Source organism: Nannospalax galili, unplaced genomic scaffold, assembly GCF_000622305.1.
Source record: "Nannospalax galili isolate Female #2095 unplaced genomic scaffold, S.galili_v1.0 scaffold467, whole genome shotgun sequence".
Taxonomy (NCBI): Eukaryota; Metazoa; Chordata; class Mammalia; order Rodentia; family Spalacidae; genus Nannospalax; species Nannospalax galili.
Window position 1 is genome coordinate 390,843 of NW_008357490.1, and position 14,750 is coordinate 405,592.

The following is a 14,750-nucleotide window of genomic DNA, read 5'->3' on the forward strand; positions in this document are numbered from 1 at the left end:
GAACCATCAAAGTTAAACCAAGAAGAGATCAACAGTTTAAACAGACCCATAACATATAAGGAAATTGAAACAGTAATACAAAGCCTCCCATCTAAAGAAAGTCCAGGCCCAGATGGATTTACAGCAGAATTCTACCAGACACTTAAAGAAGGCCTCCCACCAATACTACTTAAATTATTCAAAACGATTGAAACAGAGGGAGAAATCCCAAATTCCTTCTATGAAGCCAGCATCACTCTAATACCCAAACTGGGTAAAGATACAACCAGAAAAGAAAACTATAGACCCATATCCCTAATGAACATAGATGCAAAAATTCTCAGCAAAATACTTGCAAACCACATACAGAAAGACATCAAAAAGATCATTCACCATGATCAAGTGGGCTTTATCCCAGAGATGCAGGGATGGTTCAGTATATGCAAGTCAATAAATGTCATTAATCATATAAATGGACTCAAAGACAAAAACCACGTTGTCATCACAATAGATGCAGAAAAGTCTTTTGACAAAATTCAGCATGCATTTATGTTCAGTGTCTTAGAGGGAATTGGACTGGAGGGAACATACCTCAACATAATTAAAGCTGTATACAACAAACCCACAGCCAACATCATTCTAAATGGATGAAAACTGGAAGCATTCCCATTGAAATCAGGAACCAGACAAGGATGTCCACTGTCTCCACTCTTTCAACATAATACTTGAAACTCTTGCTAGAGCAATAAGTCAGGAGAAGGAAATTAAAGGAGTACTAATTGGAAAAGGAAGTCAAACTATCACTTTTTGCAGATGATATGATACTATACCTAAGAGATCCCAAAAGTTTGACCAGAAAAGTCCTAGAACTGATCAACGCTTTCAGTATAGTAGCAGGTTATAAAATCGATCTACAAAAATCAGTAGTCTTTCTATATACCAATAACAAGCAATTGGAGAAAGAATACAGGAAAATGCTCCCATTCACAATAGCTTTAAAAAAAAAAAAATCTTGGAATAAATCTAACCAAAGACACCAAAGATCTCTGCAATGAAAATTTTAAATCATTAAAGAAAGAGATTGAGGAAGATACCAGGAGATGGAAGGCCCTCCCATGCCCATGGATTACAAGAATTAATATTGTGAAAATGACCATCCTACCAAAAGCAATATGTAGATTCAATGCCATTCCAATCAAAATCCCCATGACATACTTCACAGAATTAGCAAAAAACATCACTGAATTCATATGGAAGCACAAAAGACCCCGGACAGCCAAATCAACCCTAAGCACAAAGAGCAACACTGGGGGGATTACTATACCAGATCTCAAAGTATATCACAGAGCTCTAGTCTTAAAAACAGATTGGTACTGGTGCAAAAATAGTCACATAGATCAATGGAACATCATTGAAGATTAAACCTGAGTACACACAATTTGAGCCACCTGATATTTGACAAAGGTGCCAGGAACACACAATGGAGGAAAGACAGCATCTTCAACAAATGGTACTGGCAAATGGTGCTATGAAACTAGATCCTTATCTTTCACCTTGCACAAAAGTCAACTCCAAATGGATCAAAGACCTCAATGTGAAACTGGAAACCCTGAAACAATTAGGAGAAAATATTGGCAGTAACTTACAAGATATAGGTGTAGGAAAGGATTTTCTAAATCAGACAGGAACTGCTCAAGAATTAAGGTCAGCAATCAACAAGTGGGACCTCATTAAAAAGCTTCTGTACAGCAAAAGAAACAATCAAGAAGGTAAAGAGAAAAACCACAGAAGTGGAAAAAAATCTTCACCAGTGACACATCTGACAGGGGCTTAACATCCAGAATATATAAAGAACTTAAAAAACAAAGAATTGGGAAACCAAATTACCCAATTAAAAGATGGGCTAAAGATCGAAACAGAGTTCACAAAAGAAGAAATAAAGATGACAAACATCTCAAAAAGTGTTCAACATCGTTAGTAATTAGGGAAATACCAATTTAAACCACCCTAATGTATCACCTTACCCCAATCAGACTGGCCAGGATCAAGAAAACAAAGGATACCAAATGCTGGTGAGGATATGGAGAAAGGGGAATGCTCATTCACTGCTGGTGGGATTGCAAACTTGTACAGCCTCTATGGAAAACAGTGTGGAGAACTCGCAAAAATTAAGAATGAACCTGCTATATGACCCAGTTGTACCACTCCTTGGCATGTACCCAAAGGACTCATCCTATTGTAGAGACACTTGTATAACCGTGTTTGTTGCTGCTCTTTTCACAATAGCTAAGAGATGGAAGCAACCTAAGCGCCCCTCAATTGATGAGTGGTTAACAAAAATGTGGTATATTTACACAATGGAGTTCTATTCAGCAGTAAAGAAAGATGAAATCATGAATTTGCAGGTAAATGGATGGATCTAAGAACTGTTATAGTAAGTGAAGTAACACAGACTTAGAAAAACAAAAGATGTATATTCTCCCTCATATGTATATCCTGTGCCAAATCCTTTTAAATTCCAGGTCCTTTTAATAAGATGATGCTATACAGCAGTCCCTTCTGAATGAAATAACTACCATCATCATGACTTCAGCGGAGCCTGATTGCTAAACATGGTGAAAACTGGACTTGTTGACAGTTGTGCTCATTCATTAAAGGAGGGCCAAGCAGGGTCATTGGACCCTCACAGCATTATCCAGCCACTCTTCCCAACTAACTCTATGTAATTTGACCCTAATCACACATCGCCTCTTGGATTTGGGGAGGGCTAAAGTATACAATCTGGGGAAGGCTAGGAAGAGAAGTCATGACCCATGCTGGGTAAAGGCTTTCCAGTGTGCATCCCCTCAGGTCATACATACACCTCAGCAACTCCTCAATTATCTTGGTAAGTAAGCTCAATAAATTCATTGGTTCCCCAGTAAAACTTTAATCAAACATTGGCTCAACACTAGAACCTTGAAAGGGAATAAGCATTGCTTAGCATCCCCAGGAAAACAAGTCTCACAACAGATGGAAAATGTATTTGTTAATTCTATTATGTCTCATAATTATTTTAAAAAAGAAGAAAGTGAGAATGTAAAAGATGTTAAAAGGATATGGGAATGGAGATATTTTCCAAAATAGACAAAAAATGAGAAAGCCTAAGCAAGTGATGAAGGTCTGTGTAGGTTTGTTATGATATATAAAGGATGAGACAAAAATAATATACACATAATCTTAAAATGTCTATGGTCATAGTTTAGTTAACTAGTTTAAGGAACAAAATATGTATCTAGTCAAAGTTTATCTGTGAATATTTGGTTTTTTACCCAAGTCTTATCTACATAGCACATAATAATTAAAAGTACCAGACTGATGGAACTAACCTTATTGGATGCTTAACAGTCATAGTTTGAGGCCTATACTAATGTGGTCAGAGGGACTTAAAGGACAGTTTTTGCCCCTTGCCCTCCAAAGTTGACTAAGTTCCAGGGGAGTATGGAACATCTCTCAAAATGTCCTATTAGTGTAGTGAGTTACCTGTCCTCTTGTTCAGGGAGCCATGGAAACCCCATGAGATAGACTTGAACCAGTTTCCAGTCTACAAAGAGGAGGGTGAACTCAGAGGAAACTTCTCATTCATGCTTCCAAATGAAGCCAGACATGATCGAGCAGGACCTTTGACTTACCTTCACATAGATGGAACTGATAAAAGAAAGGAGCCAGGGGCCCCTCCCAAGCCCATGTGACCCCTGAGGAACAGATCCTCAAATGACCTTAAGTGTAAAAATAAATTTATTTGGGCCAACTGTATGGTCTTAAACACCCAAAACGAAAGTACAACCAAAGAGTAAAGTCGTCAGTATATTTCTTTGAGTTCAAGGGATTACACTTCCCAGACATTAGGCTTAAGTCTATATAAAAAGTTATTCAGATAATTATTTCTCATTGATGATTTTGTTCCTAACCAGAAAGTGCTGTTCAGATGTAAGACTTCAAATCTTGGTCTCCAACACTGTAGTGCCCACTTTTAGCTAAGGGAGACAACCAGTTAGTTCTAAAATGATGGATAAATTTGTTTTCTCCCCTTATCTAGAAGTCTTTGAGATGGAATTGACACTGATTCTAACCACTCCAACAGCTATCAAAACACGTGAAAGCAAACCCTGAATTCATCACTCTAGAGTCCAGCCTTGGACGACCGAAGGAAAATGAGGAGGGACCCAATAGAGGGATGCTTTTGGAAGCCCTTGTCAAGAAATTCCAATGCACTCTCATATGAACATTTGAAAAGATTGCCCTGTTCTAACTTTTTTCTAGTTCCCTGTCTAGAACTTGTAATGCTAATTACTCTTGCCTTTATTTCTCCTTCACATCTCCCATTCATGATTCAAAGACTTTCTTTTCCTTCATGAGATAAGAGTTATGCAATTTGGGAGTCTTTTAGATAGACCCACTGAAGGGGTACTCCAGTTGCCTCACTCTGCGTCCCTGGTCAGCATGGAAGAAGCCAGAGCAGTCGGCGTCTCTATTCCCTCTTGGCATTTGCGTAACTTCTTCAGAGGATCGTCTGATAAGAATAGGAGGTAGGAATTGGCTAGGCAGTTAGGGTAAAAAGAGTTTCTTAAAGGTTAAAACTCACAATGTCCTTGGGCCTCTTAGCAACATATTCCATTCCAAAGGCCAAAAATGTCGAAAATATTTGGGAGCTTTTATCTAATCCTTAAAAGATTTTAGGGTTACCTCTTCAGAGGGGGAAATGGTAGAGTAGCCAAAAGCCCCATAAAAAAATAAAGAGTACATGAAGTTATCAGAATAAAAAAGTAATGGGAAGATGTGGGAGAGGTTGGAGCAGAGGGAGTGGCGTGGGCATGGATTTGGTCAAAACACCTTATATGCATGTAAGAAATTCTCAGTAAATTATTTTTTTTAATGTTCCTTGTTTGGCAGGGCGGGGGGCAGGAGAGACAAAAATCCTGCCTCCACAAAAGAAGTTTGTTAGTTGTGTCTGTCAGTGGTTTATAAACTTGAACCCACATCACTGTCACCTGGAAAGATCTCTTGGGGGTTTTGTTTGTTTGTTTGCAGTATTGGGCATAGAAACCAGGGCCTTGCACACAAGGCAAGCACTCTATGACAGGGCTACATCTCCAACTCTGGAGGCCCTCATGAGGCAGAAAGGACTAGCTGTACCCCTAGAGCTTTTGATGGGGTAGGAGTGGATACCTGTGGAGAATGTGCCTTTCTGACAAGTTAGGGTGATCCTGATGCTACTGGGCAGAGACCACATTCATACGCCACTTCTGTTGGCTTTTCTTTTCCAGTGAGATACTGGTAAAAATTGTATGTGTTGAATTGGAACCCAATCTGACATTTTTTTATTTACTTATTTTTTTCCTGTGTTGGGGATTAAAAACAGAACCTTCCACGTGTTGAGCAGGCACTGTACCTCTCCCCAGGTTCCTTGCCTGTGTTCTGACTTTTAGAAAAGCTATGATCTGAATCAGAACATTTCAGAGCAAAAATGGTGTGTGGTAAGACTTTGGTTTGCAGTCCCCATGCTGGCTGACGAGGATTAAGTCTACTGAGTTCAGCCCGTAATAACTAAGCTGTTGCAGCTGAAAATGATACCCTTTCCCCCTCCATTTTAATATTTCTGTGGTCAGTCACACGCTTTAATATTTGGACAAGAATTTAAAGTTAATGTGCAGTTTAACTTTTTAGGTAACAAATAATAGTGTGGAAGGCCATCTAATGTGGGAAATTCATAATGGCCCCATTAGCCGTCACATTCCACTTCAAACCTGAGTGAGAACTATTCCATAACACGGCATGTCTAGAACATGATTAGAGTTATTAAATTATTTTTCTTTTATTTAATAGTGCATGTGTATGTGTGTGTGTGAACACATGTGTGCCATGGCACGTGTGTGGAAGTCAGAGGACAACTTTCAGGAGTTGATTTTCTCCTTCCAACATGGGGATTCTAAGGATTGAATTCAGGTCATCAGGCTTATATAGGAAGCAATTTTACCCATTGAGGCATTTCACCAGCCTGATTAATTTTTATCTTGCCTATCTTATTAATGGGTTAGGGGAGCCAAAAGGATGCAGATGGGCATGTGTTGGGGGGGGGAGTGTCATTTTTCTGGGAAGAATGTTAACTGATAGAGATTTGTAGTAAGATTACTTACACAGACTGATGCAATATTTGGGTAGAGTTCTCTGTGAACTGGTTTAAGCACTTGTCCAGGAGTAGACTGATTTTTTACCAAAGGTATTAAATACCTTTACTCCTATGATTTTATTGGAATTTTGACCCTTAAGAATAAAGAAGCTGAATGTGGTGGTGCGCACCTTTAGTTCCAGCACTCTGGAGGCAGAAGCAGGTGGATCTCTGTGAGATCGAGGCCAGGCTGATCTACATAATGAGTTCCAAGCCAACTGTGGCTACAGGGAGACCCTGTCTCAAAAAGATAAATAAAATAAAATAATAATAAATGGATTCTGGGTGTGATGGCACTTGCCTTTAATCTCAGCACTCAGGAAGCAGAAGTAGGCTTATCTCTGTTTGAGGCCAACCTGGTCTACATAGTTAGTTCCCAGCCAGCCAGGGCTGTATAGAGAGACCCTGTCTCAAAAAGAAAGAAGTGGGGAGAGAGAAAAATAGAAATAAGCTAACCAGTTGAATTGTTCAAAGTCATCTTTTTTTTTCTCTCAGTTTTTTGAGACAGGGTCTCCCTATGTAGATCATGCTGGCCTTGATCTCACACCAAGATCTGCCTGCCTCTGTCTCCTGAATGCTGGGATCAAATGTGTGCACCACCGTACTTGGCTTACTGTTCAAACTCTTAAAGTAATGATAGGAACAAAATGCTTGTGACTCAGCACCTAGTATTTCAGATACTACCTTGATTTGTTAGTTATATTTCCTGTTTGGACTAACATACACACATACATATATGCAGAATCAAAAAGCAATCTTTCTTGGTAACAGTTTGATATGCTGCTTTTTACTTTTTTTTTTTGGTGTTTTTGAGACAGGGTCTCCCTATCGCCCCAGCTGGCCTGGAACTCACTCTGTAGACCAGGCTGGCCTCGAACTCCCAGAGATCCACCTGCCTCTGCCTCTCGAGTGCTGGGATTAGCTACTTTTTACTTTAAAGAAAAAATTGAATGCCCTTTTTGGAGGAGGGGAAGATATTAGTTGAATTTCAGGCACAGATGTCAACGCTGAAAGTGGTCCGTAGAGATCATTTGAACATTTGAACACATTTGATTTCAAATTCTAGTCTGCTTTGTCTTGAGGTGAGTAAGTGTGCTGTAGAAAATTAACTGAGTTATACTTTGCAATTTCAGAGATGCTGCCTACGGAAACTGCAGTTTCTATATTACACTTCTCGACTGCTTCCACGCAATGAAGAAGGTAAACAACTTGTAGAAGACGCGGCCTTCTACAGAGTTCTGTTCGAAGTTCTTTAAAAGATGTGCATGATGTTGAGAAAATGCTCCATTTCCCAGTTAACATTAACATGACCCCAACCAGTAAGGAGCTCATTCTGAATCACTGACTGCTTCTATGCACGAATACTGTAGGAAAGCCTCTTACAGACAGGAGACAGGCTGGGGTTGTCACTCGGCTCTTGCACACTTGCTTAGCATGTGGCTTCAATCCCCAGCACCACCACAACAAACAGGGCACAGTTAAGAGACAGTTAAGTAATTTGGTTCTAGATATAGCAAAATTTTGAGTGTATTAATTTAAAAGACAAAATAAAGTTGATTACTATCTTTTTCCAAGTTCTCTCTATGTATTTATAACACAGTAACTGTGGGATGGGGACTATAACTCAGTGATAGAGTACCGGCCTACCACATGCAAGACCCTGGGTCCAGTCCCCTGTACCAGTAACACATTAACTGTGAAACTCAGGCATTCAACTTCAAGCTCAACAGGAGAATTTTGGCAACCAAGTAGTTTGTTACAAGGTTTTATATAAAACTAAGGTGAGGGGGAGTCACAATTGCTTTATCAGAAATTTTCAAGGCTGGGAATGTAGCTTAAGGGCTCAGCCATGAAATAAAAGTCCCTCACCCCCAAACAGCCACCTGTTTTTTAAAAAAAACTCTGTGTTACTGCTGTGCATGCATGTGCATGTGTACATGTGCTTAGGGCATGCTTTATATCACATTCTTATTTTTTAAGTATTTTTATTATTTTATGTATATGTGTGTATTGCCTGCATGTAGGTAAGTGCACCCATGTCGTACAGTGCCCGCAGAGGACAGAAGAGGCTGTTGGATCCCCTGGAACTGGAGTTATGGACAGTTGTTAGCTGCCATGTGGGTGCTGCGATTTGAACCCGGGTCTTCTGCAAGAACATCCAGTGTTCTTAACCACTGAGTCATCTCTCCAGCCCCTGCCTTATATCACATTCTAAGTGATAAGGCCCCAGTGGACATTCAGTGAAACTGGCCCTGGATTTTATGGTACCCAATTGTGTAAATTACCTGAATGTCAGGGCATCACAGAAAACTACAATTGTTCCTCGGTAGTGCAAGGATCTAAGGAGCCTTCAGCAGTGGCTCAAGTTTTATGTGACTGTTTTCTCAGAGGCACAGGAACCCAGGTTTGCTTCCAATGTCATGAAAGAAACATAATGACTTTTGGAATTCTTCCTAGATCAAGCATTGTGGTATGGTACCTTGGTTTGTGGCAGTGCCACCTGTTCTTCTAGGCTCCATCAAGCCTGTTAGGGCAGGTGCTAGGCATAGGTGGCAATCAGGAGCCAGAAGGACAACAGGTAGGAATGGCAACTTCCCACTTGGGGGATGCCCCAGAGGAAGAGCTAATGTAAGTAACCACACTCCCCTTGAAACAGGGAGCAAAGCTTTAAGAGGCCCAGAAGATGTCCACAATAACCTTATACAACAGTTTCTATTACTTAATTTTTAAATTAAGTAATAGACTTAATTTTTAAAAATTCCAATCAAAGTTTACTTTTTTGCACAATACTTAGTTTTGTTCCAGATTCAACAGCTTCTGAAGTGTAAACACTCTTCATTTGGGACAGATTCTGAATATTGTTACATATGTGAGGTATTGTAAGTGATACTGTGCTTTCATGTAATGCTGTCTGCTTCCACTAGAACCGTCTTGTACATTCCAGGGATAGGAGTAGGAATTGCCTATAAACTACCTTTTTTGGTTTTGGTGCTGGGGATTGAATCCAGATCCTTGCACACGCTAAGCTTATGCTAGGCTGATGCCTGACAGCCCCAGTCCTCAGACTACGTCTCACTTCTTAGGAATACCTATAGCCCAGGTAGCTTCTGAAGTTTATGAAATGTATTAAAGTCAAGGAAAACAAACTTACATATTTGGTCTTGGAGTTAGTGCTTTGCAAGTAGTCTTCTAGTATCTTTGGCATTGTTTCCCACAGTTGGCAGCAGTCCTAAAACATTAAAGGGGCTGAGGAGGCAGCTCAGTGCTAGAACACTTCTAGCATGCTCAAGGATGACTTTTAATACTGTATATTGCTACCATTGTCCTATTTTCTTGTGAATCTCTTAATGTGTCTACTTTGTACATTAAACCCTATCATAGGTATTTATATGTAGGGGAGAACTGTAGTATGCACAGCTGGGTCCCACCTGTGATGTAAGCAATCCACTGGGGATCTTGGAATATAGTCCCAGCAGGTGAGGGGCAGGGCTCCTCTATAGTATTCTAGCCTTCTTACTTTATATTCATATTCTAGTCATTTGAGTCTGAAAACTGGGTTTATAAGAATCAAGCATTTTGAGCCACAATATGTTGTTGCTAAGAATTCTTGTTTCTCTCTGTCATACCCAGCTGTGGGTTTGCACAACTCAGAGGCCATTCAATCTCAGCTCATCCTTGCCTCAAAAACTAGATGCCCTGCCTGCAGCAGCTCAGAAAGAAGTTACAGGGCAGCCATTGATCTCTTAAGACTTAGGAAGAATTTGCAGGTGGCAGACTGTGAGAGAGTGAGGACTGTGTTTGGGAGGACACATCCCACAGTATCTTTTCCTGATTAGCTTCAATTTAAAGACACCAAGTTACATCTTATATTTGAATCTCAGGCCATGGTGTTGCCCATCCAAAATGTTAGTGAGAAGGGGTTATGGATAGATAGGATGACTAGGGAATGAAAATTTTATTTCATTCAATATTGTTCTAATTTCCAGGTCATGGAGGCAGTTGAGAGGCACAACCTCACTTCCTTTGGAAACTCTTCAACCTAAATAAAATAATACTTTTCTGAGACATCTTCTGATACTCATTAATAGAAAACTGAGTAGGAAATTGGCTCTTTTTTTGTATCTTTATTCTTAAAAGTTTTCTTTTGGATTCTAGGCAATGCAGTATGGCTTCTTTAATTTCAACACATTTAACCTTGATGAATATGAACACTATGAAGTAAGTTCAAGGTTAATGTCTTATGTCTCCCTCTCCGCACTTTACTGAATTGTAGTTGGCCAGTATCATCTGTATTTAATGTGTACAAAGTAATGTTTTTAATTAATTGTGTGAGTATGATGTGTGTGGGCATGCACGTATCACAGCACGTGGTGCATGTGTGCAGCTTAAGGATAACTTTGTAGAGCTGGTTCTCTCTACCTTTACGTGGGTCCGGGCATCGAACTCAGGTCATCAATGTGTGGCAAATGCTTTGCCATCTGGACAACCTCAAATAATGTTTTGATATACATATACCCTGTGAAATGCTTCCCAAGTCATGCTAATTAACATACATACACATTATGTCATCGCAGTATGAGTGCTGAGAAGACTTAAGATCAAATGTACATGTTTCCAGAGTGTCCTTATTGCTGGAAGCTTGTACTCTGACCAAAATTCCAACAGTTAACCACTCATTTTTTGCTCTTTTTTTTTCATCTAGTCTACTTAAAAGAATGAAGAGAAATCTTATTTTTAATTAAATTTTTATTTTATGTATATGAGTGTTTTGCTTGTAAGTGCACTCATGTCGTATGATGCCCAAAGAGGCCAGAAGAGAGCATCAAATCCCCTAGAACTGGGGTTATAGTTGTTAGCCATCATATGGATGCTGGAAACCAAACCCTGGTTCTCTGCAAAAGCAGCCAGTGCTCTTAACCTCTGAACTGTCTCTCCAGCGTCCCTCTCCCTTTTCAAATCAGACAGTAGGGCTGGGAGATGACTCAGAAAGGATCATAGTTTGGATCCCCAGAACCCATGTAAATTCTAGGTGGGTGTGGTGGTCTGCCTGTAATTCCAGCACTCCAAAGGCAGAGTCAAGGGCTCTCAGGAACAAGCTGGCTAGCGAGCTTAGCCATATCAGAGAGCTCTGGGTTCAGCTGAGAGACCCTTCCTCAATATGTGAGGTGTAAAATGACTGAGGAAGATACCTGATGTCTACCAAATGCATATAAGAAAAACAGTAAAAGGAAACAGTAGAGTAAGGAGCATCACATCTTCAGCCCTTAATGCTGCTTCCCAAGTGCTGGGATTAAAGACGTATGCCACCACACCTGTTTCCATTTCCAGTTTACTGGTGATTCTGGGCTTGATTCATGGTTCGAGAGTGAACCTGTACATGTTTTGTAATGTTTAGTTTAAATTCTGTTTTAAGTATTGATGATCTTCGCATAGGGACTGGGAGACAGTTTATAAGTTCTTAGTAGCAGATACAGTAAGATGAATAGTCATTGTGTATCTGATCACCTCTCAGATATATTTGCTTTTATTATAACCTGTTTGTGTTGTCAGGATGCTTCTGTTTCAAGTTATGGAAAGTCAACACAAATGTCGTAAACAAAAGAGCAAACATTTTACTGGATTCTGTAAAAAACCAGGAGCAAGGCTCAGTAGATGACTCAGTTGCTAAAGTGCTTACTGTGTAAGCATGAGGATCTGAGTTCAGATCCCCAGCACCCGTGTGAAATGCTGCCTGAAGCAGTGTGTACCTGTAATGCCAGCTCTGGGAAGACAGAGGCAGGAGGGTCCCTGGGGCTTGATGGTCAGTTATTTTAGCTGAATTGGTGAGTTCCAGTTTCAGTGAGAAATCCTGCCTCAAAACATAAGGTGGAGAGCAATTGAGGAAGACAGCTGACATCACCTCTAACCTCTACACGCGCGCATACACACACACACACACACACACACACACACACACACACAACATGGGGTACTGTGTCATTTCAATACACACACACACACACACACACACACGTGTCCAGGAGTAGATGGACCTTCAGTACCAACCCCATTCTGGTGCTCTAGCCCTTACAGAATTAGGCAGAAGCCAGTGTCATCTCAGGCCAGTCCTCTGCAATGTGGCTCCCAGTAGCTTTTAGCTGACACTGCAACTAAAGAATCCTAGCTGCTAGGAAGACCTGTGATGCCTTTTGTTAACCCCACATAGACCATGAGTCCATCATAGAACCAACCTGTGTTCTGCAGGGGCTGTGGCGTGTGTTTACCAGACTGAATCCTCTGGCCTTGCCAGTAGCTGGGGTCCTGTGACCTCCTTTTCAGATTAAAAAAAGCAGGACAAAGATAGGGTTCCAGGCAGACAAAATACAGCTTCGGTGTTTTTTGTTTTTGTTTTTTTTAAAAATATAATTGCCTTTTAAAAGTAATGGGTAACTTGCTTCTGGGACTTTCTCCTCCAAACAGCAGAGTAAGATGCTGTATTAAAGGCCTTTTGCAGGTGGGAATAGTTGCAGACCCTTGTGTTTTTGTCTGCTGTAGTTATTATTGTCAGAAAACTTTCTCAAAGAATTGAGAGGTGGAAAGAAAAAAAAGAATTGAGATATGACCCTTCGGACAGTATGTCATGGATTTGTAGGCCAAATCTACAGATAACTTCCTTTTCCAAGAAAACTCTGAAGTATAATTGAACTATTGTGTTAATGGATTGGACTGTTATGGAGCAAAGATATAAAAGCATATCCTGGGATTGACTTAGGGCCAACTGTATCTTTGTAATAACAATCCATTTCTGAAGTACAGTGTTTAACTGCTTCCTTCCATGGCTCAGTATAACTAAATTACTAACATTGTTTTTGTGCTTGTCACTATAAAATTAAACATATGAAATAAAATACACTCTCTTAGAACTGGAGAGATGGCTCGGTGAATTAAGTGCTTGTCGCATAAACATGGGGACCAGAGTTCAAATCCCCAGAAACCATGTAAAATCCAGGCAGACATGGCTGTGACCCATAATCCCAGCAGACACGGGATCCCTGAGTCTAGCTAGCTAGCTAGACCAGCCTGAATTGGAATCTGCAGGCTCTGGGTTCAGCCAGAGACTGCATTTCAATAAATAAGGTGGAAAGTGATCAATAAAGGCAGCCGATAACAGTTTTGGACCTCCATATGTGCATACACGTGAATGCACACAAACTCTCTCTCTCTCTCTCTCTCTCTCTCTCTCTCTCTCTCTCTCTCTGGAAACTAAGTTCTCTAAGTATGCAAAATACTGGAAATAGCAGTTAGAGTCTAACTCTAAGCTCAGTGCTCCTTTCACATGTTAATAAGGAGTGGTGAGAGCAGCTTCCCTCTGAGTGGGTAATAGGCCAGAGACCACTGATGCTTTCCCCTTCAGGGAAACTGCCTCTAGACATGGAACAGAGATTGGTGCTTCACTGGTTCCATCATGTAACCTTTTTCCTCGTCTGATTTCTCTGCATTTGGGTGCATCTCAGCAGTCACCACCTGCAAATGCATGATGTCTGCTTGTTGTCCACAACTAGCCACAGGTATCATTTTGAAAATCCAGCTTTCTGGGGCTGGAGAGATGGCTCAGTGGTTAAGAATACTGGTTGTTCTTGCAGAAGACCCAGGTTCAAATCCCAGCACCCACATGGCAGCTAACTGTCCATAACTCCATTCCTAGGGGCTCCAACAGCCTCTTCTGACCTCCGCGGGCATTGCATGACACGGGTGCACTTCCTACATGCGGGCAATACACATAAAATTAAAATAAAAAAAAAAAGAAAAGAAAATCCAGCTTTCTGGTTTTACCTCAAAATCGGAATATTTGGCAGCATATCTCTCTCTCTCTCTCTCTCTCTCTCTCTCTCTCTCTCTCTCTCTCCTCTCCCCCTCCCCCTCCCCCTCTCCCTCCCTTTTTTTGAGACAGGGTCTCACATAACCCAGCCTGGCCTCAAACTTTCTATGTCACTGAGGGTGATCTTGAACTTCGTCATCCTCCTGCCTCTACCTTCCAAGTGCTGGGATTGCAGATGTGCATCCTCACACCTGGGTTTATACAGTACTGGGGATCAAACCCAGGGCTTTGTGCATGCTAGGCAGGCACTCTACCAACTGAACTGCATCCCCAGCCCCAGTACCTGTTCTCATTTCTGCCGAGACCTTTCATTGGGGGACTTGGGCTCACCAGTTCCTCATGTTGGATTACTTGCCTGGCTTCTTGGAGTGGTTCAAGAAACTCAGTTTATTTCAGACTAATTTTTAGGTACACATGTAATCACCACAAATGTTGAGTGATTTTTCTTTTTTGGTACTAGTTCTCTCCATCATGACTAAGTGTCTTAAAAGACCAGACAATTTTTGCTCCTTGCCCTCCTAGGTCAACTAGTTCCAGGGGACTATGAGCATCTCTCAAAATGTCCTGTAATTGTGGTGGGTCACCTGTCCTCTTGATCAATGAGGCCGAGGAGACCCCACCAGATGGATTTGAACCAGTATCCAGTCTACAAATAGGAGGGCCAACACAGAGGAATCATTTCCTCCATGCTTCCAAGCAAAGCCA

The 14,750-nt window shown here is 40.9% G+C and overlaps 1 protein-coding gene across 1 annotated transcript in view; it reads left to right on the forward strand.

The window, feature by feature from the left end:
* Cdc14b (cell division cycle 14B) overlaps positions 1–14,750 on the forward strand; it is a gene marked incomplete in the record, with an annotated part of 126,801 nt that overhangs the window by 81,648 nt on the left and 30,403 nt on the right. The window contains 2 exon segments of the mRNA XM_017794870.2: positions 7,321–7,387; positions 10,343–10,405. Coding sequence (XP_017650359.1) covers positions 7,321–7,387; positions 10,343–10,405 — 130 coding nt within the window.